General features: G+C 36.7%; 3 protein-coding genes, 1 non-coding gene and 1 pseudogene across 5 annotated transcripts; all 5 read left to right on the forward strand.

The window, feature by feature from the left end:
- The first annotated feature begins 1,362 nt into the window (after window positions 1-1,362).
- On the forward strand, window positions 1,363-1,884 carry LOC121766774 (annotated as a pseudogene).
- Window positions 1,885-4,381: 2,497 nt separating this feature from the next.
- Window positions 4,382-7,871, forward strand: LOC121768971 (YTH domain-containing protein ECT2-like). 2 transcript variants are annotated; one of them, XM_042165605.1, is made up of 9 exons: window positions 4,382-4,517; window positions 4,850-4,926; window positions 5,028-5,151; window positions 5,283-5,350; window positions 5,495-6,064; window positions 6,344-6,931; window positions 7,015-7,227; window positions 7,324-7,470; window positions 7,550-7,871. In XM_042165605.1, the coding sequence occupies exons 1-9, from the start codon at window positions 4,487-4,489 to the stop codon at window positions 7,754-7,756; spliced, it is 2,025 nt and encodes a 674-aa protein (XP_042021539.1). In that variant the 5' UTR covers window positions 4,382-4,486; the 3' UTR covers window positions 7,757-7,871. The 2 variants fall into 2 exon arrangements, with proteins under 2 accessions (XP_042021539.1, XP_042021540.1); XM_042165606.1 differs by having other exon boundaries at window positions 7,543-7,710.
- A 1,176-nt stretch (window positions 7,872-9,047) lies between these two features.
- Window positions 9,048-12,979, forward strand: LOC121767141 (2-oxoisovalerate dehydrogenase subunit beta 1, mitochondrial-like). The gene is made up of 13 exons (XM_042163337.1): window positions 9,048-9,318; window positions 9,497-9,608; window positions 9,684-9,719; window positions 9,828-9,887; window positions 9,969-10,026; window positions 10,094-10,191; window positions 11,361-11,450; window positions 11,533-11,601; window positions 11,664-11,750; window positions 12,194-12,289; window positions 12,371-12,448; window positions 12,539-12,625; window positions 12,720-12,979. Exons 1-13 carry the CDS (start codon window positions 9,140-9,142, stop codon window positions 12,753-12,755), a joined length of 1,086 nt encoding a protein of 361 aa, XP_042019271.1. The 5' UTR covers window positions 9,048-9,139; the 3' UTR covers window positions 12,756-12,979.
- Window positions 12,980-15,683: 2,704 nt separating this feature from the next.
- Window positions 15,684-15,769, forward strand: LOC121769625. Its single transcript, XR_006043646.1, has one exon. It is a non-coding gene; the product is annotated as a small nucleolar RNA SNORD24 (small nucleolar RNA).
- A 3,444-nt stretch (window positions 15,770-19,213) lies between these two features.
- LOC121766987 (TATA-box-binding protein 2) lies at window positions 19,214-24,060 on the forward strand. Its single transcript, XM_042163209.1, has 10 exons — window positions 19,214-19,416; window positions 19,665-19,794; window positions 20,581-20,668; window positions 21,191-21,262; window positions 21,730-21,780; window positions 22,014-22,058; window positions 22,171-22,263; window positions 22,917-23,018; window positions 23,116-23,189; window positions 23,692-24,060. Coding segments are annotated over exons 2-10 (606 nt in total). The 5' UTR covers window positions 19,214-19,416; window positions 19,665-19,714; the 3' UTR covers window positions 23,693-24,060.
- The last annotated feature ends 567 nt before the right edge of the window (window positions 24,061-24,627 follow it).

The following is a 24,627-nucleotide window of genomic DNA, read 5'->3' on the forward strand; positions in this document are numbered from 1 at the left end:
TTCCCTAGATCCCCGATTCTCACTAGGCAAGCAACGATCCATGAGTTTCCTTGCTACCGTCTCTAATATGGAGTTCTCTAAATCACAAGGCTCTGCATCTAATATGGAGTCCTTTGAATCACAAAGCCTCTCGTCGCCGTCTAGTGTTGGCGAATGCGTGTAAGTAACGACCTCTCCATAACATCTGCCATCATCTACCTCACTCCACAAGCGATGCGGCAGTGGTGGCTGTGGCAAAGGTCGGAAGTTTACAAACCCACGGTCAAGGGGATCCACATGTGTTGGTGGTTCATGTGACGAGTATTCCTGCTGTTTCGGCGGGTCCCAACAGGTGGGCTGACCGTAAGTCGGCGCCCCGTAGGATGTGGTTGATTCCCGCTGCGGCTGCCACCTTCTCGGTGGATCCCAGCAATTAGGCAGGGGCTGGTCATATGCCGAGTACCCACGGAGAGTGTGTTGTCCCTGTGTCTCCCGACAGGTAGGCTGAATGGACGCACATGTGTTGTATTGTCGTCGGTAGGGATCCGGCTGTTCATAGGGGGGAAATCTCATTGGGTTTCGGCGACCAGAGTGGTGCGACATCCGACGAGCAGGAAGCGGTTCATATGCGGCCCGGCCGAACTGTTGCTGATGGCGCGGAGGGTCCCAGGGAAGCAGCGAATAGTACGGCAGGTCTTGAGCTGGCTGTGGCGGTGGCTCCGGCCGCGGACGAGTGCGAATTTCTCTGCGAAAATCGTAGGACGCCTGCTGTGCATACGTTGCTTTAGACGCAAGCAAGTTTGTCCTACGCCGTTCGATTTTGTCACAACGTGTTTCCAACCTGGTGATAGCGGCATCCAATTGATCGAATAGGTGTTCATAACGCCCCAATCCGGTGTAGTTGCGTGACATGATGACGTTGAGCGGCGGCGGTGAAGCTCGGTAGTGGGAGGTGATCGGGACAGGTCCTGTGACTGTTGTTTTTTTTTTTTTTTTTTTTTTTTTTGGGAATATGGATGAACGAAGACGGGGGATGAGCACGGGATGAAAGCACCAGTTGTTACGGACGTCCTCCGTAACGTGACCGGATGGCAATCTTCTCGGACGGATAGGGTGATCAATCCTTCGACAAGCTCGAAGGAAGGCTCACGATTTGCCGTTTCTCGGACGTTCTCCGATGAGCAGCAAAAAAAAGGAACGAAAAATATACTTGATACTCAAGCCAAGTTGGGCGAAATACTGCTTTCATTAATTCATTGAATGAATAAAGTGATAACAATAACTCCTATTTATAATGCTACTAACTTAATGAACAAGAAACAAATATCTAAACAAATATGGAAAAGATATGGTAAATCAAATATGCAACTAAATAATTGGGATATGGATATGATCGTATCACAATGGCACCAACTAAGTTTCGAAGAAGCTCTGTACTTGTGCTCTGTCTTGAAATGCATCAATGTTGCTGGCGAAAAGTGATGAAGAGCTGTGGCAGTACATGGTGGCCAAGAGAGTTGGTTTCCCTCTTCTGTTTAAAGCGTATTCTCATCTTCGCAGGAAGAACTGGGTGGTGAGGGCAGGGTCTCAATACGGTGTCGACTATGTGGCCTACTGTTACCATCCAGCTTTCGTGCACTCTGAATATGCAGTCCTTGCCTTGGCTGATGAGGAAGGTGATGGTGAAATGCACGGTTGAAGGCCTGGTCCGATTTTCACTGCACACTTCGACTTTGTGGAAGTGTTGCGAAAACCTTGTTGGTTCTTCACATCAACAGAAACGGGGAAGACAGCGCCTCTCTCTCTCTCTCTCGTTTGGAGCATTATTCTGTCGAGGAGAGGATTGTGACGATGCGGAATCCTGAGGTAAGTCGCAAGAATCAAACTATAATAGTGAAGAAATGATATTATATAAATCATCCATTTAGTGATGTTGTATCTATAGAGGTAAATTGTACGACGATGCGACTGTTCACATGAACAATTTCATTGACAAAGATGCTTGTGTCCATCTTCTTATATTGTTATTAAGGACTCAAATTTTGTGGGGTGTGTAGCTAGAGTTGCATGGTTAAACCGGAACCAACTGTTCAGCCTGCAATCTGACTGGTGGTCAACGGGCTGAATCATAACCATCTTAGATTCTTAGTGGTCTAGGGGATCCTATTATGGTTAGACATTTTTCAAATTGCGAAACGAATGTTTCATGTAAAAAAAAAGAGAGAAAAAACCATCAGTTTTGAATTGGAAACGAAACCGCCAATATTAGATCTTCTTTTGCCTTAAAAAGGCTTCCCAAGCTCTAACAAAAGTTCAGATTAATGATGATGATGAATTGATCAATGAGGATAGCCTACTTACCGAAGAGGATTTGAAAAAACCCCAACTGCTCTCTGGTTAGTCTTCATCTCTATATTAGTATTTGTTTATTGTTGTATGCATAGTTAAATGTGAGAAGCGATTATAGCGTAGTTCTTCTGCAACAGGTGATTGTGAAGCTGGAATCACAAAGAAATCTTGCAAAATTTGCAGTTGTGGAAGAGCTTGAGATGAGGATAAAGTGAAGCTTGGACTTAATATGTACTACCAGATTGAATTTCAAAACCTATAAGTGACAGGTTTAAATTAAATACTCCATATGATACTATTATAAATTATAATCTGCATATTACTACATTTTCTCCATTACATTCTTCATTATAATTTCTGCAGAAATTTGGTACTCCATATATAGATTTAGTCATTTTTCAGATTCTTTATCTATATTTCTTTATCATAAAATTCATAGTATTTTTTTAAATCTTATTTCTCATATTTAAAATTGTCGATTTATAGGTTTTGCATTGCTATCATAAGTCAATGTTACATCCCTTTATAATTCCTATTAATAATTAAGATCGAAATTGGTCTCATCTCAAGATTGATTATAATTTATTAAACGCAGATGCGCAATGCGGCCTCCATCACATTGTCGGTCGTGCATGCGCGCCTCCTGCAACAACTCTTCTTTAGTTACGTCTAAATATCATCGTATCGAACTACCATAAAGGTTTCAATATTATAGTGTGAAGCGATGGTAATGGTTTTTTGTCATTTGACTATTCATATGTTAAGTGTGGTTATCCCAAATTGGGGTTATAATTATTAGTTATACTTTATTTTTCTATATTTTAATTACTCCATTCGTCCAAAAAAAATAATCTTATTTGTGGACGACACGAGTTTTAATGATAAATTGTTAAAGTAAGAGAGATGAGGAGAAAAATTAGGTAAAGTATGAGAAATAGGATAAAAAGTAGATAAAGTGGGAGAAAAAGTTTCCATTTTCGAAATGATACTATTTTTTATGTACACCCTAAAATGGCCAATTGGACTATTTTTCGTGGACGAATGGAGTATTTGTTTATTCTTAAACTATTGTTATATTTATTATTTATATAAATAAATTATTATCAAGATTAAAAATATACTACTTGCAAAAATATAAATACGTATTAGAACCCAAGAGGAATGGTAATTTGGACCTCGACCAACATGGAAATTTTTGTGGGTACAGTCGTATACTTTGTTACCATGTCTCTCCGCAAGTGCATGGAACGTCCGTTAAAGAACCTCAATCAACTTTAGACTTGGTCCATGACTCCCAAAACAAATAAACCTCAATCTGGCTGAAATCCCATTCAAAGTCACAAGGCGTGTTAAAATGCCGTTTGTTTTTTATTTTTTGTTAACCGATTTATTCAATTTAGATGAAACTAGAGAAGTTCATATTGTTCGAGTATAATACATACATGGGCCACAATCTGATCAATTTTCTGGTGTTGTTTCACTCTTCAAGGTCCCATGAATCAATATTCTACATGTAACAACTATTAAAATGGTAAATTTATACTCTCTCCGTCTCATGTTATTAGCATTATTGCTTTTCGGCTCGTCACAAACTCCTTACACTATTTATAGTTTAAGTTAGAATTAATGCATTTAATTAATATATTAATTTAAGTTAAGAGCTCCTTTATTAAGTGATGTCTTATTACATTTAAAATTTTAATTTAATTATATTAAAAAATCAATCTCAAATTTACTACCTAAAATGTAAAGTGCAAGTAACATGAGAGGGAGATAGATGGTAGTAACTGAGCTCGGGCCGGCCATAAAAGAATATTCAAATAATTTGGAAATATTTGTAACAAAATAATGGCTGTAATTGGAATTGGTGCTTTAAATAATTAACTTATATAGTGTCGTGTTGAAGAATAAAATTCGATAAATAGGAGTATTCCAGAAAGAGCAATGAAATGAAGGCCAATAAATGAACCACGCCACGTGTGAGATTGAATTCGCAAATACGTAAAAGTAGAAGGACTAAATAGAAAGAAGAGGTGGGCGTATATGAATCACAAATCTCAACTTTAATTTCTCCTCTCCCAAAACCCTCAAGAAAAGACTTTTCCTTCGCCCGCTCTTTTCTAGGGTTCTTTCGCGCTCCTCTCTCTCAACTAATCCCATGGCCGCCGCCGTTCCGCCTCCAGCAGATCGTATCCTTTTCTTCTCTTTCTTTCACTCCACTTAGATTTCAATAGCTTTGTTTTCTGCATAAACACATGTTTTATTATTTTACTTGCTGTAGATCTGAGCTTCTTGTATCTGAGATCCCCGTCGTTAATTCTGTGTTGATTTTTTCCGCCCTTGGTGATTTACTTGTTTGGCTTTCTATACGAGCTACGCCTTAGCTTCAATTCTTGAGAAAATTTTCAATATAAAATCAAATTTATTTTTTCTGTTGTTTTAGTCATTGTTCTGTTTGAATCTTCCTGTATTTAATCAATTTTCGTGTAAAAATGTATTCCTTTACTTCTCTCTGCTATAGAGGCTGCAGATTTATTGCAGAAATTGTCACTGGACTCGCAGGCGAAGACTATCGAAATTCTCGATGCAACTAAGAAGGTCATGAATTGATTTGTGTTATCTATTTTTAAATTCGATGTTATTTGTAGCATGCTGGCTCACTTTGTTCAGTATCGCTGAATCCTTTTGCTGCTCTGCAGCCAATAGTTGATTCTGGAAATGTGGCTAATGGGATACAAATGGAGCGATCTGTCACGCCGCAAATTCCAGATTTTATGGATCCTACGGTGTGCTACTATCCGTCACCTGCTTACTATTATACTCGTAAGTTGTTTATCTTGAAATTTGCAAAATACTGTTCTGAAATTTTCATATATATTTTGACGTGGTAGATGCTACTGTTTTCAGTGATTTAGCTTACATTTTCTGATTTTTACCCATCCATTTGTATTTAGCCTTTGAGGGAAATGAATGGGAAGATTACGCACGATACCTGAGCCCAGATGGAGTGGAGCTGACTCCGGTAAGCATAGTGTTTAAAATGCCCATTTTGGGCACAAATCCATTTTAATGCTTACATGTGTTGATTGATTTTGCTTTGGGACTTGTCTGTATCATTAAAATCTTACATTTTACCATTTGCTTACAACTCTTCATTGGTTTGCAGGGCGCTTATGGGGACATGTATCCTGGTTATGGCTATCCTCCTTATGGGCCATATTCACCCGCTGTTTCCCCCATTCCAACATTGTCTCACGATGGTCAGCTGTATAGTCCTCAACATTATCAGTACCCAACTCCTTATTTCCAGCCATTGCCACCCACAAATGGTCCGTACCCCTCTGGTGCCAAAGGTGACATGGCCACCTCTGGGGGTGCTGATCAAGTGCCTTTACCGGTGGATTCGTCTAATTCAAAATCTAATGGTGTTGCCGGTAGTGTGGCCACAAAGGGAAACAATGGTACAGCGATGGCAAGACCAACATACCAAAATTCATCTTTCAATGCGAATGGCTCATATGGAAGAGGTGCTTTGCCTGGGGGAATTCCATCCTCTGGTTATCAAAATCCAAGATTTGGTTTTGATGGTTTACATTCACCTGTCCCATGGTTAGAGACTCCATATTTTTCAGATGCACAACAAAGGCCTATAACTAGTTCATCGATGTCCTCTGCAGTTGGGAATGGAAATAGTGTTCCTTCGTCCAGGAATCAGAATTATCAGCCTCACCTGATGGTAATGAGTTACTTTTTTCATGGCTAGGTTTGGTTAGTTCACACAAAATATTTTTTCTTGTGTTGTTGTTGTGATTATTCACCAACAGTAAGTGTGTGTATTTGTGTAGTATATCTTGTCCTTAATCATTAGAGAATATGTTTCCTTCATGCTTTGGTCTAATAACTCATCATTTAAAAAGTTATATTTTTCTTGTTAAAGTGCAAATCAAAGTCCATCACACTTGTTTTGTGCCTTGATCGTTTTGTCTAACTGGTTTATTATATGTTCCTTTTTTAGGGCTTGAATCACCCAAGGCCAATGTCATTGGTGAACAATGCTAGTGGATACATTAATAGAATGTATCCAAACAAGTTATATGGTCAATATGGAAATGCATACAGATCTGGAGTGTGCTATGGTTCGAATGCTTATGACACACGGTCGGCTGGAAGTGGCTGGGTGGCTGTCGATAGCAAGTACAAGCCTAGGGGAAGAGGAAATGGATATTTCGGGTATGGTAATGAGAATATTGATGGCCTCAATGAATTGAACAGGGGTCCAAGAACCAAGAGCACCAAGAACACAAAGGGATTTACACCAGTAGCTTTGGCTGTCAAAGGTCAAAATATTCCCTTGGCTGAAACAGCTGATAATGAAAAGTCAAGTGTGGTTCCTGATCGTGAACAATACAACAGATCAGACTTCGCTGAAACTTACCCTGATGCCAAATTTTTCATTATTAAATCATACAGTGAAGATGATGTCCATAAGAGCATCAAGTACAATATTTGGGCTAGCACGCCAAATGGTAACAAAAAGCTGGATGCTGCTTACCAGAGTGCTCACCAAAAACCTGGAAGCTGCCCTGTTTTCCTTTTCTTCTCCGTAAGCATTATTGGACTCGTAGATGTTATGCTTTGTTTAATGTTTGATCTGTATACTAATTATGCATGCTCCTTTATTGTTAGGTTAATACCAGTGGTCAGTTTGTTGGTGTTGCTGAGATGATCGGTCCTGTTGACTTCAATAAGAATGTGGATTATTGGCAGCAAGACAAATGGATTGGTTGTTTTCCAGTTAAGTGGCACATTGTGAAGGATGTACCGAACAGTTTGTTGAAGCATATTACCCTCGAGAATAATGAGAACAAACCCGTGACTAACAGCAGGGACACCCAGGAGGTATATATATCCTTGCATCCCTTTACTTTGCTGTTTTATAGGTTGTGCTGCTATTATTGCTGTGGTTTTTTAATTAGGAATATGATGTTGTTGCAGGTTAAACTTGAGCAGGGGCTCGAGGTACTCAAAATATTTAAGGATCACGTAAGCAAGCAGTGCATCTTGGATGATTTTGATTTCTATGAGGATAGGCAGAAGAAAATCCTGGAGAAGAAAGCCAAGCAACAGCATTACCACAAACAGGTGAGTTTGGTACTGTCATTCTGGATCAGTGCTTCCCTATGTACACTTTTCTTGAAAGATTAATGACAATAGTTTGCAGACTCAAGTTTGGGAAGGCAAACCAGCTGAATTGAAGAACAAGGAGAATAAGGAATGTGCGAATGCTCAAGTGGAGAAAGAAAGTGCATCTGCTGTGGTGGTGAATGGGAATGTGGATGTTACAGAAAGCATCACTCTTCCCAAGTCTTGTGATGTAAAACCTGCTGTTGCTATTCCAGAGAAGGAAGTGGTGGCTAATGGGTGCTAGCTTGGGTTGATACTCTCTAGTTGAAGCATGAGGCAGAAGGAACAAATGTTGTATTCCGCTCCCCAATTTTCTTGTCCTTGATGTCTCTTTTTTTTTAAGAAGTTATATTGTTGCTTTTCTTGGTTGTCAGTTTTTATTTTTATTTTTATTTTTTCTTTTTAATATCCGATCTTGTTTAATAGCGCTCTAATTTAAGCGGTCTTGATAGTGTTTCTCATTTCATAATTATGTTTTTTATGATCCGTTAGATTCATAATCATGTTTTCTACTGGTCGAAGTGTAATCTAACTCAATTGATACTAAAATGAATATGTTCTAGCTAATAAAAACTGTGTTGTGGAATTTGATGGAAGGGGATGGTTGATATGTGTAAGAAAAAATCTTCTTTTAAATTTTAGATTTTTCACATAAAAAACATAACGAGCGAATTAGATTATTGTTACTCCTATTGTACAGTTCGGACGTATAAAATGAATTTCAATATGCATTTATAAAGAGTAACAATAAAATGGTCCAATAAACTTATAGCCTTCTCGCCAATTCCTTCAATATAAATGGTCCTTTACATCGAACAACCGGATTCGCGCTACTTCCTTTTTATTCAATCTTCACAAATGCTCATTTTTGTAGGTTGGTAGTCCAATGTTCAATAGCTGATTTAAGAGTTTGGTAAATTGTTCTCCCTCCATCCTTCACTAAATTTAATCTGAAATCTCATAAAATTAACACACATATTCTTAAATCTCTCTTAATATACTCGTTTTTTTTTTGCATTTCCCTACTATCAAACACATACACTCGCCCCTACAATCATCTCTCACTCGTCTACTTGTATTCTGCTGCACTAAAGGTAAATATTACCCTTTTCTTCAATCTTGTAGGTGTATTTGCAACATGAAAAATGTGAGTAGCTTTTATTGCCTTGTTGCTTTGAATTTTGCTAAATTGTTCTGTTGTGAGTTGCGTAAATGAAGAAGGGATAGCTCTGTTATCATTCAAAAATTCCATTACATTAGACCCTGATGATGGAACTCTTAGTAATTGGAACACCTCTCTTAGTTAAGGCATTAACTCTATGGGTTTCCCTCTAGGATCCCTCTCTGAGCTAAGGCATAGGAGTATTAATTTTAGGAGTACAGTTGGAAATTCCTTTTCTTGGGTTTTGCCATAGTAATTTTTAAATGTACATAAATGCCCTCCAAATATAAACATTTGATAAATGTTTGCCACGCGATTTAAAAGGCGGAAGGATAAGATCAATTAGTAGACTCATAGTTGTAATCTTTTACGACACTAACCAACTAACCTTATTTATTGATTGTTTATCCACCCACCCACCCTTGGCCACAGCTTGATTGATCGAGCTTTCCTCTCCCTTTCAAAATGCCTTGCACCACCGGCCGTGGTATCACCAGAATCGGAAATTTTAGTCGGATTTGGTCTTCGCCTTGCAGGGGACTGCAGACCGCCGTCCACGGCCAATCGCCGCCTCCAACTAAGCCTGTCAATTTATTCTCTGCTGTAAACCAAGCCCTTCACATAGCCTTGGACACCGATCCTCGGTACTATTCGATTCCCTAATTTCGAAGCTTTTAACTTCCTCTTAGTTTTACCTTTCATCTATGTCTATTTTTCTTCTGCGAATTGTTCGAGTGCGAACTCAATTTCCTTGATCAATTTAGCTGCTGATTTTAGTTGGATTACCTTTTCACTCGACTTCCTTCTTTTTTTTGTGCTCAGTGCTTATGTATTTGGGGAAGATGTGGGGTTTGGTGGTGTTTTCCGCTGCACTACTGGTTTAGCTGATCAATTTGGCAAACGTCGAGTTTTCAATACTCCCCTCTGTGAGCAGGTCTTATTTCGTCCTTGTTTTCTCTTCTTTGTGCTTGGATTGTTGTGTCTTACGTTAGAAATTATTTTGATGCAGGGCATTGTTGGATTTGCAATTGGTCTGGCAGCTATGGTAGGAGGCTCATCATCAATTAGATTGTCCTTTTTTCAACATTAGACTCGAAAGTGGTTCTAGTTTAACTGGTTCCTAATATTATTTCTATGTTATGACAAAATTTAGGGGAACAGAGCAATAGCTGAAATTCAGTTTGCAGATTATATTTTTCCTGCTTTTGATCAGGTATGCCCTGGTCTCCCTTTTCTCTGATATTCTACCTATCAGATTCTACATTATATGTGCTGACCATTTTCATATTTATAGATTGTGAATGAAGCAGCTAAGTTTAGATACCGGAGTGGCAATCAATTTAATTGCGGAGGTATTGCAATCCATAGCTTTCTTTCAGCTCTATCTCTGTACTTCTCTTATGAGTTTAAACTTGTCAGGCTTAACAATCAGAACACCTTATGGAGCCGTTGGCCATGGAGGCCATTACCATTCTCAATCCCCTGAAGCTTTTTTCTGTCATGTTCCTGGTATAAAGGTACTTTTCCTAAATGTTATTGTGTGTGTTCCTCAGGTTGTTGCTTGTTTACTATCGTGTTGAGTTTATTTATATCTAAAAAGGTGGTTAGAGATGTCTGTAAGGTTATTTAACAAATAACAGGATTTTTGTTGGTATTTAGTCCTTTTCTACATATTTTTCTTACGTTAGTTATGAGGTGGAGTGTTGTTAGTGGGGAATAGGATCCACTTTATAAGAGAGAAAAACTTGCCAAAAATGGAAGTGGACTAATTTTGTTATATATGCCTGTAAGGCTAGGCTATTTAACAATCAATAAATAATTAGAACACAAAATAAATAATGCATGAAGAAAGCAGATACAAAATAGAGCATTTAAGTTATCACAGACATATTTTATCTGTTCAGCTGTTCTAAAAGATGATATGAACCTTAACTGATTTTAGATATTCCAGTATAAGCAACTCAAAAAACAATAATTTATTTCAGATAGAGAGTAAAAGGTTCTTAAACTACGACTGCACATCCGTAAGCAGCATAAATCAAACTTGACTATGCTGCTGTGATCAAAGAAGTACCTCCCGCAGTGCATGATATGCATCCTCATATAACTTGAGAGCTTTGAGCCAGTCTCTTCTAAATTCTTCACATATAGCAACCTAGCGGTTGATAAGGTTTAGATTGCATATGAAAGAAAAGAAAATTCATTAGTAAGTATTGATTAAAAACACTGTTTTCCATTAGCTCCATTGAGGTGTAATTTTTCTTTTCGAGACGCGATCTTACTCTTCGACCCTCGTCCCTATAATATGTGTTAGCCAGTTCTCCAAACACAGTACACAGCCTGAAAAGATGTTGCTGATTAGGCTTTACAAATCTAAGATATTTGAAGAGAAGAGAGTACAGGAATTTGGTTCAAGCACATACAGCCCCTAGGTTTTGCATTCCCGGGGTTTCAAAAAAGAAGAGAAACTTTTTATGAAGATTATGGTTGTCAAACCAAAGACTTTGATAGGGGCACAATGAAAGGCTTTTGAATGGCTTTTGGGACTTACAATGAGTCATATGTGCATGAAGCTAGCTTTCTGGCTTGGGAGTTCATAACTTTTCAATTCTGAAGCTGAAATTGAGGTTTGGAGGATTGTTTCCTGCTTTGTGTAGTTATTTTCGCTACATTTGCTTTCTGTTAGGTTGTGATTCCACGCAGTCCTCGACAAGCTAAAGGACTGCTGTTGTCGTCAATCCGCGACCCGAATCCAGTTGTATTTCTGGAACCAAAGGTAATAATATTTACATTTTTGTGATTGTAATCCATGAAATTATCAATATTTAGTGAGGTAATATAAGCTATAATTGTCTCAGTGGCTGTACCGGCTGGCAGTGGAAGAAGTTCCAGAGCAAGATTACATGTTACCACTATCAGAAGCTGAGGTATGCTGTGTTGATCCCTTCTTTGAAAATAATTCTTCGTCTGTTAAATCCTCAAATCTCAGGTGATTCGGGAAGGGAGTGACATAACACTTGTTGGATGGGGAGCTCAGCTGTCGGTCATGGAACAGGCCTGTGTGGATGCGGAGAAGGTATCCATTTACTTTGCCTTGCTTGATATCTTTGAGGTGAATTTTGAATAATCTACTGGAACCCGTCACCTATGGACCATCTCCAACCATACTCCAAAAATGAGTTTTGGTGTAGAAATCTTCTCTAACCATACACCAAACTCAAACACATTTTTGGTGTTTTTTGTGAAACAACACCAAATATGGGGCTACTGCAAAAATTTTGTGAGACAAAAACTCAAAAATGGTGTAAATTTTGAATTTGGTGTAAATGGTTGGAGTAAAACTACTTTTTGGTGAGACATATACTCAAAAATGGGTTTGAGTTGGGTGTAAATGGTTGGAGATGGTAATTTGTATCACTAGCTCGTGGTCATTTGTCATAGTTGCAAATGTGGTAATGGTATGATGTTTTGTTCGACCCTTAAAGTGTAATTTGATCCTTGATGATGTAAATTGTGTAGGAGGGCATCTCCTGTGAATTGGTAGACCTGAAAACTCTAATACCATGGGATAAGGAAACAGTAGAGGCATCCGTTAATAAAACTGGAAGACTTCTGGTAAGGATCATTCTTCCCACTACTAGCAATGTTGCTTTAAAATTAGTCATGGCTAAACAAACATATGTTTATCCCTTTTAGGTTAGTCATGAAGCTCCAATAACAGGTGGATTTGGCGCTGAAATATCTGCATCCATAGTGGAACGGTGCTTTACTAGGGTAAGATTTGAGAATTAGTAGTTTAACCCTGGAAGAGGAGATGAAGAATATGAATTTTGATTGATTTATATTGGAATTGGATACACACAGTTAGAAGCTCCAGTAGCAAGAGTGTGCGGCCTGGATACCCCTTTCCCTCTTGTATTTGAGCCATTCTACATGCCAACGAAGAACAAGGTTAGCATATATGCTAGTCATCAATTCTTTCTCGATATATATAGTTGATATTGTTGAATGATTGATCACACCTTATATATATATATGTATGCAGATATTGGATGCCATCAAATCCACGGTCAAATATTAGGCAATGGAAGGAAGCATTCATTGTTTGCTCTAGATGGGGATGTCTATTTCATTAAGAAGTGCAATAGAAGAAGACGGCAATTAATTATCAACTCAAATACAGACTTGTGGTCGACAAGATTGTTTCTTATTGGCCTTGGTAATTATGTTAAAATAAACTTTAGACTCATGTTTTGATTTATTTGTTTTCAAGTATAAAAAGTAGTACATATTTATTTTGTTAAATTTTATACTATATATGGCATAATGGCTGTATTAGTGTGCATTCATCTTCCTAGTGCATAACTAAGCAAAATATTAGGAGATTACGATATTGATGGACGGGATTTAATCATTCGTGGTGTATTAGAGTGCATTCATCTTCTTTACAGTCACAAGATGAGAGGTTCTGAATAGAATCTGTAGAGATCAGACCACCGAGGATCACTTACAACCCGAGATTTCTTTTTCGTTACAAGATGAGAGATTATCAATTTTTCGAAGAACAGACCAATATAAAACAACAAAATAATAACACAAGTAACTAATACTTAAAAATCCATAGAATTTGTGGTTACATCCTAACATATTTAGCGGCCAATAACCCAATTCACAAAATTTTACTGAAATTATGGCTAATTTAGTGTTTTTTTTAATGTAAAGAAAGCAGGCTAAGTCTGAATTGAAAATAAACTAGCCACAATATAAACTGTCTAATCTATCGTGAAGGAGAAGCCAAATATTAAGACCTGATGGTGGTGATCCAAAGCATACACCCCCGAGTAAAGCGGTAGGCATAGTGTGATAGGAAGTCCGTCACAAAATTCCCTCGCGATGCACATGAGGCACTGAGTCAAACTCTGAGATTAATTTACAAATCCTTCCCATTATCAGCTATTTTTTGTAAAAACAAACAACAATTTTGCAGCTATTGGGCCTTTTTTATATTTTACGATAAAAGTTTTGTGGTGACATGGTGAGATTTTGAAGTGGGCCTTATAGTAGGAAAAAATGGATGGGCCTTATATTTACCGAACTTTCCAAAAAATGGGAGGGTAGTTTGGGAATAACATAAAATAGAGGCGGTGATATCAGCCGTATATATACACCAACGACCCTATAAAAGACTCATCCTCTCGAATTCTTACCGCTCTTATTCCGAATCATCCATCTCTCGTTTTCTCTCACCATCTGCTCATCAAATCAATCAAATTCACATCTTAAAGGTCCCATCTCTGATCCAAATTTACCTACGATCTCCTTTCGGATCTCATATCGTGTTATTCACTTTTATAAGTCACCAGAATTCAAAACTGAACACAAATGACAATTTTGTAGTATAAGCTCAATATGATTCAAAATTTTAAAATTTGACGGTTGTGTTGTATTGAATTGGTTTTCTTTTATTTTTCACCACAGCAAGTGAGTTGATGGCAGATCCTCAAGTTCTGGAAGGGAGCCAGCCAGTTGATCTCTCCAAGTATCCCTGGGAACTTGACTTTTCCAACTCTCCAGCAAGACTACTTTGTGTAAAAAAATCTTGTTTGCCACGGTCTGCCGCCCTTGTTACATGCTGTGTCTATATGCATAATGGGTTTTAATTACAAATTCTGATTGCTCAGACAATAATGTTTTCTCACCGTTACCGTTTAATTCTTGAGCCTAGCTACTTACAGATCTTAAGTATAGCTGTATAGATTCTTGTTGAAGCATTTGGGTTTGTTTAGTCAATCAGAGTGTTAGATGTTAGAGCGCAGTGCATAACTAACTATTCAGTCAAATCTCTTACTAACTTAGATGCCCTCAAATAATTTGGTGTTATATGTAATCCAAAAGGCCAGATTTCAGTTAATGTTGAACCTGCTTTTAATCTGCCTATGGCCTAAGGGTAGTAAGCTCGTGCTCCTTGTAACCTATGACTTAAATTGGGCATATGAAATAGAATATGTTTGGTTTTACTTTTTTATGCCATTGTGCTTTAGAGGGCTGTCTAGGAACATCTTAAACAAGTGTTGTCTATGTTGCAATTTTTAAGTTTATTTCATACATCCTCTTACTCGCATTGATTTGAATTCCTGAATCATTTGTCAACAGGAATATTGGTTTTCTAAATATATATGGTTTTAGTTGACGTAGACCAAATTTTAAAGTTGACTTAGTTGAAGTACCCTCATGGTGATTTTGTATCTTTTGTTGGTTCAGTACGACCCGGAACTGTTCCCTGGATTAATCTATCGAATGAAACAACCCAAGGTCGAGCTGCTTATTTTCATTTCTGGGAAGATTGTCCTTACTGGGGCTGAGGTAGCTACTTGTAACTTGCCATCCTCGAATAGATAGTTTTGTACTATGCTAATCTCGTATGATGATATGATACCACTTTTTTTATATAACTTTTCCAGGTTAAAGATGAGACCGATACAGCCTTTGAGAATATATACCCTGTTCTCACTGAATTCCAGAAAGTTCAGCAATGGTATGGTGATGATAGTGTTGTGTGCTTCAATTTTTCTTATTTTTGTGTTTATTTTGCATTCATCACCTTGTTGAATGTATTTATGTGTGCCTTAGGAGTCCTTCCTGTTTACATGTCTTTGAAATTAATGTTGGAACTTGGAAGCAACATATATTGAATTTATGCTTTATGAATTTGTACTAAAATTTTCTGAGCCATACTCATTTTATAGTTTTCAAATCTTTTTCCAAAATTGAAATTTAAGCCTAAAATTGCAAACCCTAGGTTAGAATGATTAGATCTGTGGGTCTATCTCATTCCTGTATATGCGACCGCACCTTTAGCTCCGAGATTTAGGGTTTTAGAATGATAAGATCAGATATCTTAACGAGTACTTGTTTTGCCTTCATCTTTTTTATTTTATACTGCTATTTGATTTGATGATTCAATAATCAACTTGGATTCTGTTTGTTTTTTGGTTTGAACAAATCGTGAAGCCGGTGATGCCAGATTATATTTGCTACTCTTGATGGGATTTGTTCCTATCTGATGATTCTTTATCCGCGAGGATCTCTGAGGCCTAGTTAGAGCATCTCCAATGGCGGACGTCCGGTCGGACATTCGCGACGGGCGACCGGGACGTCCGCCATTGTAACAAAGCAACTCGGATACGGATGTCCCGTATGGACGTCGGATGTCCTCGGATATCCGGGCGACGGGCGGGCGGACGTCCGCCATTGTGGCGTGGGTCGGACGTCCGAGTTTAATTTTTTTTTAATTTTTAATTTTATTATGTAATTTTTTTTAATGAAGCATTCACAATTTTTCTTTATTCCGTGTCAAAATTATAATTCCGTTACGTAATTAAATAATTGTGATTTTTTTATTGCGGGAAGTCCTAGTGGGAGGAAGGGTGATGGGAAGGGTGGATTGTGCAGGGGAAGCCCTAGTGACGTGGCAGTGGGATGTGAAGTCCTAGTGACGTGGCAGGAGGTGTTTTTGGGAAGTCCTAGTGGATGTCCGAGCATTGGAGATGTTCTAATAGTCACTAACATATGTTCTATCTTTTATGCGTTGTTTTGACTCCTTATCGTATGGTTATCCATTTAAGATTGAGTTACGAGATAGGCAATATATATTCAAAATGAATGGCCCCTATGTGTAGAGTTATACATAATGTGTTTTTTCTGATTTTTTCTTTTCCAATCTAATATTTAAATGCATATATTTTCGACAAAATTGGTGATTATCAAAATGATTATTTCTTTTTCTGGAACTTGTCTTCACCCGATTAATACCACAAAATACAAACAAAATTTAATTCTAGTACAAACCAATTATCTTTACAAACTTAAATTTAGAACTCAAAATACATTAAATCCAATTCGTACTAAAAAAATCTCAATATCAGGGGAGGGTGTTATATTGCTAACTCAATACTTAATTACTAATTATAATTAAATAATAGTTATTAGATATTAATTACAATTAAATAATAGTCATTAGATATTCAAATCAAGGGCCTAGATCATTAGTCTCGGAATGTCAATATAATCAACAAAAAACGTTAATAAGGGTATTAAGGTCAATTTACAACAAATTAGTTGTAATTAACTTTTGAAAAATATACATAATTTTAAAATGAATATAACTTTCTCGATTTAAATTATTTTTTCGCACAACATATCATAAGGATTCTAACGAGATCTCATTTGCATATGTTGTGATGTCAAATTTTGAATTTTTTATAAAATTTTTTCATAAATTTCGTTAACAGCTTTATATCAATACACAACACATAATATGTCAATACACAACACATAATTGTAATGACTATTACAATTAAATACACAACGCTTCTACAATATCAATATAAAACTGTATTGATATTGTCATGTCTTTATGTAGATGTATTTCTTACACTGTATTGACATTGTGTTTCTAAACCCTAAATTTGATAGTTGCTATTATCTTTTTAATATTAAAAAAATAAAAACGAAATTACACATGACAAATTGTAGACCATAAGATTTCTAAAATCCTATGGCCTTAAATTAGTTGTAGTTAGCAATTAAATAATGAGTTAGCAATTGATCACTCCCCAACGGCAATATATATAAATTTATTATAACATCTGAAAGTAGCTTCTCTTTTTATAAAATATATTTACACACTTCCCGGAAAAAAATATTTCATGGAAACTAACGAAGAAAACATGTTCCCCTGAATAATAAATGAATAAAAGCGGAAACAAAATTATTAAATAATTATAATAAGTACAATAATATATTGAAAATTATAAACTGTAAGTTAGGCAATTATGACAAGTGAACTACTCCAAATTAAAGCAACAAACACAATTATAAAAACCCAGTGTTTATCACTCTAGGGTCCACTAACCAAAACGAATAAAATGAAAAAAAATCAGTGTATAGATTCCATAATACTGAAAAATAATATATAGTCTAATTATAAATTCTCACACCTTCTAAAATAATTAACTTGAAAAGATAAATAGACTTGTGAAAAAAATTGAATATTTTATATCTTCATTACACTCTCAATATTAAATTCTGCTATTTGACACAAATCAAGAAATTTCCAAGGTTAACAAATGGCCAATTTCTCTTGAATAAGTTTATCCCTACGATTATTTATCTAAAAATATCAAGAGCTAGGAAAATAAATTGTTAAGAACTCATGTATAATTGGCTTTCATTTTGTTAGTAGGACACAAGATTAAGTTTTACTTTAAATTTCTTTTTTATGTCTAAAACATGAAATAAGCAGTCAGAAAATAGAAAAGGACTTGATTTGGAGGATTGGCAGAAATTAAAAGGAGTAGATCTTTATATGGAAAATGGTTGGTGCAAATTTATCGAAGAGGAATGCTCATTGAAAGAAAAAGTAAGAAGAAAAACAATTGGCAAAATGCGATATTTGTAGAATTGGTTTCTGTTCGATAGATGTATACAAGTGGGGGAAATCAAATTGCAATTTGGATAATGTATATATATGCTCTCTAGTTGAAGAATTATTATTATGATAAGACAAGCTACACATATTATAATAATTTTCGGTATAACAATTTTCCTTCTATCTTTGTGTATGATGTATAACAGTTTTCTCTATTTATTGAAGTATAACATTTATCTATCTTTGTGTATGATATTACCTACTTTTGGGAGGTAATTTGATGTATTACTTGTTTTTATTCTTGCTATTGTTTAGCATTGAGTTTATTTCTTCTATTATGAACACTAAATATAATACGGAGTAGTACATTTTAATTCAATAATTTCTATCAAGTTTTGGCAATAAAAACATTGAAATGACTCATATTATGTCCAAACAAGTAATAAAAATTTCTCAAGTATCAATATCTAGTACTTAATTCATGGCTAAGAGTACCAAAACACTTTAATTGATACAAAATTTCAAAGCCATTAATATGAGATAAAGCATTGAAGTTCGATTTCGATATACTATATGAACAAAAATAGGAAAGAGCTTTAAACTGATTCAAAGAAACCATATATTCATTGATTGAGTACATCAGTCTAATGTAGAAGCCAACATAGCTATCTTAGTTAACTATGGTTCATATAATTTGAATTAGTGCCCGACATAATTGATTTTAAATAATTACCACCAACCTTTTAATTTTAAATGCCACGACCAATTTTAGGGGAAATTAACTTTAACTCCCAGGTTAAGTTCATAGACTTTTTTGTCGACATCCTAATTCCTAACATATTTAGCCGTCAATAACCCCCTATTTCCAAGATTTTGCTACAATATTTTTTTTGTAATAACAAATCACAAGTTTTGCAGGTATTGGGCCTTTCTATATTTTACGATAACAGATTAAAAATTTTGTGAGGTTTGGAAGGGAAAAAAATGGATGGGCCATTGGGCCTTATATTTTTGATATACCGAAATTATCCAAAAGTGGGAGGGTAGTTTAGGAATAGTATAAATAGAAACGGTGATATCAGCCCTCGCCTCGCATCCATAAGCTGCAGCCCTCCCCTCTTTTCCCCACAGACAGACATCGCCAAATCCCATTCGCTCCTCTCTCTATAAATCTCTTATATTGCGTATATATACCAAGGATCATATAAAAGACTCTTCCTTTCGAATTCTTACCGCTCTAATTCCAAATCATTTCTTGTTTTCTCTCATCATCTGCTCATCAACGACTCTATATAAACCCTAGATCATTCAGGTCCGATCTCTGATCCCAATTCACCTGAGATCTCCTCTCGGATCTCTCATTGTGCTATTCGCTTCCCTTTGTTGGGATTGACGACCTGTCTACGTGTTTTCTGATCAACACTGAGATGATTTTTTTTTTTTGCTTCAAAACTAAACACAAATCGACAATTTTTGCAGTATCAGCTCAATACGATTCAAAATTTTCAAATTTGACGGCTGTGTTGTGTTGAAATGTTTTTCTTTCATTTTTCACCTCAGTATTGTGGACGTTGGTGGATCCTGGGCAATATTTGGATTGAGCTGATTTGATGGCGGATCCTCAAGGTCTGGAAGGGAGCCAGCCAGTTGATCTCTCTAAGCATCCCTCGGGAATTGTTCCAACTCTCCAGTAAGACCTTGAATCTAATTTTGCAAAAAAAAATTAGTAAAAAAATCTTATCTTTCACGGTCTGCCGCCCTTGTTACCTGCTGTTTCATCAAGTGCCCAGAGATTACGTGCATAATGGGTTTTAATTACAAAGTCTGAAGCTCTGACAATAATGTTTTCTTACCGTTACCATTTAATTCTTGAGCCTAGCTACTGACAGATTGTAAGTATGGATGCTTGTTGAAGCATTTGGGGTTTGTTTAGTCAATCAGTGTTAGATGTTGGAGCGCAGTGCATAACTAACTATTCAGTCAAATCTTTTAGCTTAGACGCCCTCAAATTATTTGGTGGTATAAGTAATCCAAAAGGTCAGATTTCAGATTATGCTGAACCGAGTACTTCCCAATCTCCAGTTTAATACATGGTAACAAGTTCGGTTAAGTCATTCTATGTTTTACTAGTTATGGTAAAAAAATATTGCTTAAATTTAGGTAAAAACTCAAAGACAGGGTAAGGTAGATGGAGATTCTAGAGTGTTTTAGTACCTCAAGTCATGGAGGTAGCCTGGAAGTTGCTACCTTTCTCATCTGACATGTAATTTGCCTGCTTTTAATCTGCCTATGATTTAAATTGGGCATATGAAATAGAATGTGTTTTGTTTTACTTTTTTAAGCCATTGTGCTCGAGTGAGGGCTGTCTAGGAACATTATAACAGGAGCTGTCTATGTTGCAGTTTTAAGTTTAAGTTTATTTCATACATCTTAATACTCACACATTGAATTGAATTCCTGCTTCATTTGTCAACAGGAATATTGTCTCTACTGTCAATTTGGACTGCAAATTAGATCTTAAAGCTATAGCATTGCAGGCTCGTAATGCAGAATACAATCCCAAGGTATGATATGAACCTCAATATCTAATAGTCTTGTTTATGTTATGTTCAACCCTTAAATAAACTTTGGAACAGTCTATTCTGGTTACTGTAGAAGTCATCTGATGTAACTTCAGATAACAAATTATTATTCTGTGAGATTGACAAGTAAACTTATTATTGCAACCTAGTGCTGCACCTTTTTTTTGGACTTGGCCTTCTTTTTGCAGAACTATCTATAGAATATGTGGATGGCTTTTGACACTTTTTTTGCTGGTATAGATCAATTAATCTTTTTTTTAGTTTTTTTTCTCTTATTTGTTTAATATTTTTGTTCTGTTTTATCTTTTCTCCAAACCCCCAACCTTTGATGTAGGCATGTAGCTGTAGCTGTACTTATAATGAATTACAAAATCTGGGAACTTGGAGAAAGTTAATTTTCTATTGGTTTTGTCTGTCATTATGCCTTTTAATTTGTTGTTTATTTATTTCTCGGGGGTTCTGTTAATTTGCATCTAGTTGATACTAACTTTGTGATGCTTCCAGCGTTTTGCTGCTGTGATTATGAGGATTCGAGAACCAAAAACAACAGCATTGATATTTGCATCCGGAAAGATGGTAAGTGTTGAACTCCTGTGAAACCATTTCAATTGTGCCTGGTGAAAAGTTTGTGTTAAATATTTTGTGGTACTCCCTCCGTCCGCCATTAAATGTCTCATTTTTCCTTTTTCGTTTGGCCGCCAATAAATGTTCCATTTCACTTTTATCATATTTGGTAAGTGGACCCTACATTCCACTAACTCATTCCACTCACATTTTATTATAAAGCCAATATATAAATGTATGCCCCACATTCCACCAACTTTTCTACTCACTTTCCTTTATAAAGTCAAATAATTTCTTAAAACTCGTGCCGGTCAAATATGAGACATTTAATGGTGGATGGAGGGAGTATCATTTTCCCAAAATGAGTGCTTAAAAGAAGCTCCTCACTTATGGTGGGACGGAGGGATTACTTGTTTTTAGCCCTACCAGATGTTTCTGTTTTCTATATATATGCTAATTTTCTCCCTTCATCTCTTCAGGTGTGTACAGGAGCCAAGAGTGAAGAGCAATCCAGATTGGCTGCCCGTAAGGTTGTGACATGAATATGTTTTTTTTTCCAAATTTTGACTGAGGAGTTTCTTGTAAAAAAGTATCAGGGGCCTTTTGATGCAAGAAAAAAAGCTTAAGGCCCTTCCATAATAAGTTATTTCAGTGTGCGACCTGGAATTATTATTTAAAAGTATCATGGGAATTCACTTATCTTATGTTCTCACGATCATCTTTTCTTCCTCTCTCTTTACATTGATCCTAAACATTTCTTCAGTATGCTAGAATTATTCAGAAGCTTGGCTTCCCTGCAAAATTCAAGGTACTATTCTCTATTCTCATAGGCAATTGATGCTAACAACATCATATCGTATTGGTTTCACTCTTCAGAATGGAGTTTTGTATTTCATTTTTCTTCTTTTCCTCTCTCTTAGGATTTCAAGATTCAGAACATAGTTGGCTCCTGTGATGTAAAATTTCCCATTCGACTTGAAGGGCTGGCCTATGCTCACGGAGCCTTTTCCAGTGTGAGTGATTTATTTGCCTATGTTTTATCTTGCATATAATTTAGTCCAGTAAACCCAGTTGCATTTGGGTCTCCTCTGATTGGGCATTTGTCTTGCCTACAAAGTCCAGTGATAGTTTATATTATATGAACTGGACCAAACGAAATCTTTGGACCTCACTTGCTTGTATTGAAACTGCTACCTTCAGTGAAATTCTGCTTTATGTTACCTACATGTTACAAGGACCTAAAATATGCAGATTGCTTTAATGTGATAAAGATTATGCGACTTACAAGTGCCTCATTTGGTTGTACTGGCTGTGACCTTTCGTGAAATTCAAGAACATTTAAAAAATATGCAGCAGAACACTTGTTTGTTTTCTTGATTGGATTTGATTTTGTATGCATTCTTGAATAAGAGTTATTAGAATCATAGGTTTTTCTGCCTTGCTGTATCATAATGTTGGGTAAGATCTAGTTATCTTTTCCAATTCATTAAATTGTTGTTTTCGGGGAAAAGATGCTTTATTAACTGGATTCTCAAAATTCACTCTTTGTTGTTTAGATGTATGATGGTTTTAGTTGATGTAGTCACGCAGACACCAAATTCTTAAGTTGACTTTGTTGAAGTACCCTCATGGCGTTTTTGTATCTTTCATTCTTTTGTCGGTTCAGTACGAGCCAGAACTGTTCCCTGGATTAATCTATCGAATGAAACAACCCAAGATCGTGTTACTTATCTTCGTTTCTGGGAAGATTGTCCTTACTGGAGCTAAGGTAGCTATTCGTGACTGCCATCCTCGAGTCAATAGTTTTGTACTCCACTCGCTAATTGTTTGATGATATGAAACCGCTTATTTTATAACTTTTCCAGGTTAGAGATGAGACCTACACTGCCTTTGAGAATATATACCCTGTTCTCACAGAATTCCGGAAAGTTCAGCAATGGTATGGTGATGATGGTGTTGTGTACTTCAATTTTTATCATGAGTGGTATTTTTGTTTATTCTGCATTCATCACCTCGATGAATGGATTTATGCGTGCCTAAGGAGCCATTTTGGTTCATATGTTGTTGAAATTAGTTACCTTGTCATCGAAGTTTCGTTTCTCTGGCAGCGGTAACATAAGATTCATAATGGTATTAATATGTTGGAAGCCACATATATTGACAAGCTTGAGATCATTTAGATAGAGCAAACCATTAATATGTCTGATTTCATTGACATGTAACTTCCAAAAAGGAATTTTGATATATTATGATATTATCCCGTTGAATAGTTTAGTAAACTAATGAGCAGTTGTATCTTCCCATTAATTTAACTGCCATATCAGAGGTAAGTATATGGCAAACCAAATGATGGTGTGGGTGTGAAGTTCTGAGTCTGGTTAACTTTGTTAATATGCATATTTGTATAAAAGCTCACACTAAGCAGAGTATCTTGTATTCAGATTCTTCATGAAGTTGGATGTCTGCCTTTAAAAGAGGGAAAGAAGAGGTCAAGTTCTGTGCTAGTTTGGGATTGAAGTGTACATATGATTAGGGGATTAGACTGGCTAGCTGGTTGGGTAAGACTTCCTGGTAGGGGAATGAAGCTTGGCCTTTTTTGATCTGTCAGTGCTCCACATATTCAATGTGTATTCAGAGAGGGAAAAAAAGATAAATAAACTGTAGCGAGTTTCTTATCATTTGCGTTTCTCTGTACCTCCCATCAAATCATATACGGTTATTGTATTTTTTTCCTATGTAAGATTGTTGAACCTTTGTCTGCTCATCCTTGCTCTTTCAGTACAAATGAATGAGTTTCGACATTAATTTAAGCGCATCTCTCTCATGCAATGTTATACTATGAACCGAGTATTAAGATTATGAGTTTAAATAATTCAGTACGGATTCGTACGGTCTGTCTACATGGAGCCGTCTCCAATTCGCCACCGCCGTCTCCAATTCGCCACCACCGCCCCTGCCAGAAAGAAGCGGAACCGGCACCGGGCGTACAAGGTGCCACCTCCGGAAACGAACGAAGAGTACGACCCCGGGAGGACGAACTACCAACCGGATGAAACCCTCGTTTTGGCGAGGTGTTGGGTGGATATTTTGGAGGATCCGGTATTCGCGATCAACCAAAAGCAGGTTATGTTGATGGTATTAATAAGGCCATCCACAATGGGGCGGACGATAGCGCGCTATCGTCTGTCACTGTGGCTCCGCGGACGACGGACGATGCGTCGTCCGCGCCCTACTCTTAGTCCGCAGATGAAGCGCGGACGATAGGGCATCGTCCGCCAACTGTGGGCGCCGCGGACGATGCAACGCGTTTTATTTTTATTTTTTTAATTCAAAATTTGTCTATTTAAACCTCGATTGTCATTCTATTTTTCATACGA

Source organism: Salvia splendens, chromosome 15 (assembly GCF_004379255.2).
Source record: "Salvia splendens isolate huo1 chromosome 15, SspV2, whole genome shotgun sequence".
NCBI classification, from domain to species: Eukaryota; Viridiplantae; Streptophyta; class Magnoliopsida; order Lamiales; family Lamiaceae; genus Salvia; species Salvia splendens.

Excerpts from the sequence above, each read along its gene's own strand:
- LOC121766987 (XM_042163209.1), top strand. The coding sequence starts at position 19,715 with ATGGCGGATCCTCAAGGTCTGGAAGGGAGCCAGCCAGTTGATCTCTCT. Across the intron at positions 19,795-20,580 it reads GGAATTGTTCCAACTCTCCA|GAATATTGTCTCTACTGTCA; the intron begins GTAAGACCTTGA and ends ATTTGTCAACAG. Across the intron at positions 23,019-23,115 it reads TTGTCCTTACTGGAGCTAAG|GTTAGAGATGAGACCTACAC; the intron begins GTAGCTATTCGT and ends TAACTTTTCCAG.
- LOC121767141 (XM_042163337.1), top strand. The coding sequence starts at position 9,140 with ATGCCTTGCACCACCGGCCGTGGTATCACCAGAATCGGAAATTTTAGT. Across the intron at positions 9,720-9,827 it reads CAATTGGTCTGGCAGCTATG|GGGAACAGAGCAATAGCTGA; the intron begins GTAGGAGGCTCA and ends GACAAAATTTAG. Across the intron at positions 12,626-12,719 it reads ACATGCCAACGAAGAACAAG|ATATTGGATGCCATCAAATC; the intron begins GTTAGCATATAT and ends ATATGTATGCAG.
- LOC121768971 (XM_042165605.1), top strand. The coding sequence starts at position 4,487 with ATGGCCGCCGCCGTTCCGCCTCCAGCAGATC. Across the intron at positions 5,152-5,282 it reads ACCTGCTTACTATTATACTC|CCTTTGAGGGAAATGAATGG; the intron begins GTAAGTTGTTTA and ends ATTTGTATTTAG. Across the intron at positions 5,351-5,494 it reads ATGGAGTGGAGCTGACTCCG|GGCGCTTATGGGGACATGTA; the intron begins GTAAGCATAGTG and ends ATTGGTTTGCAG.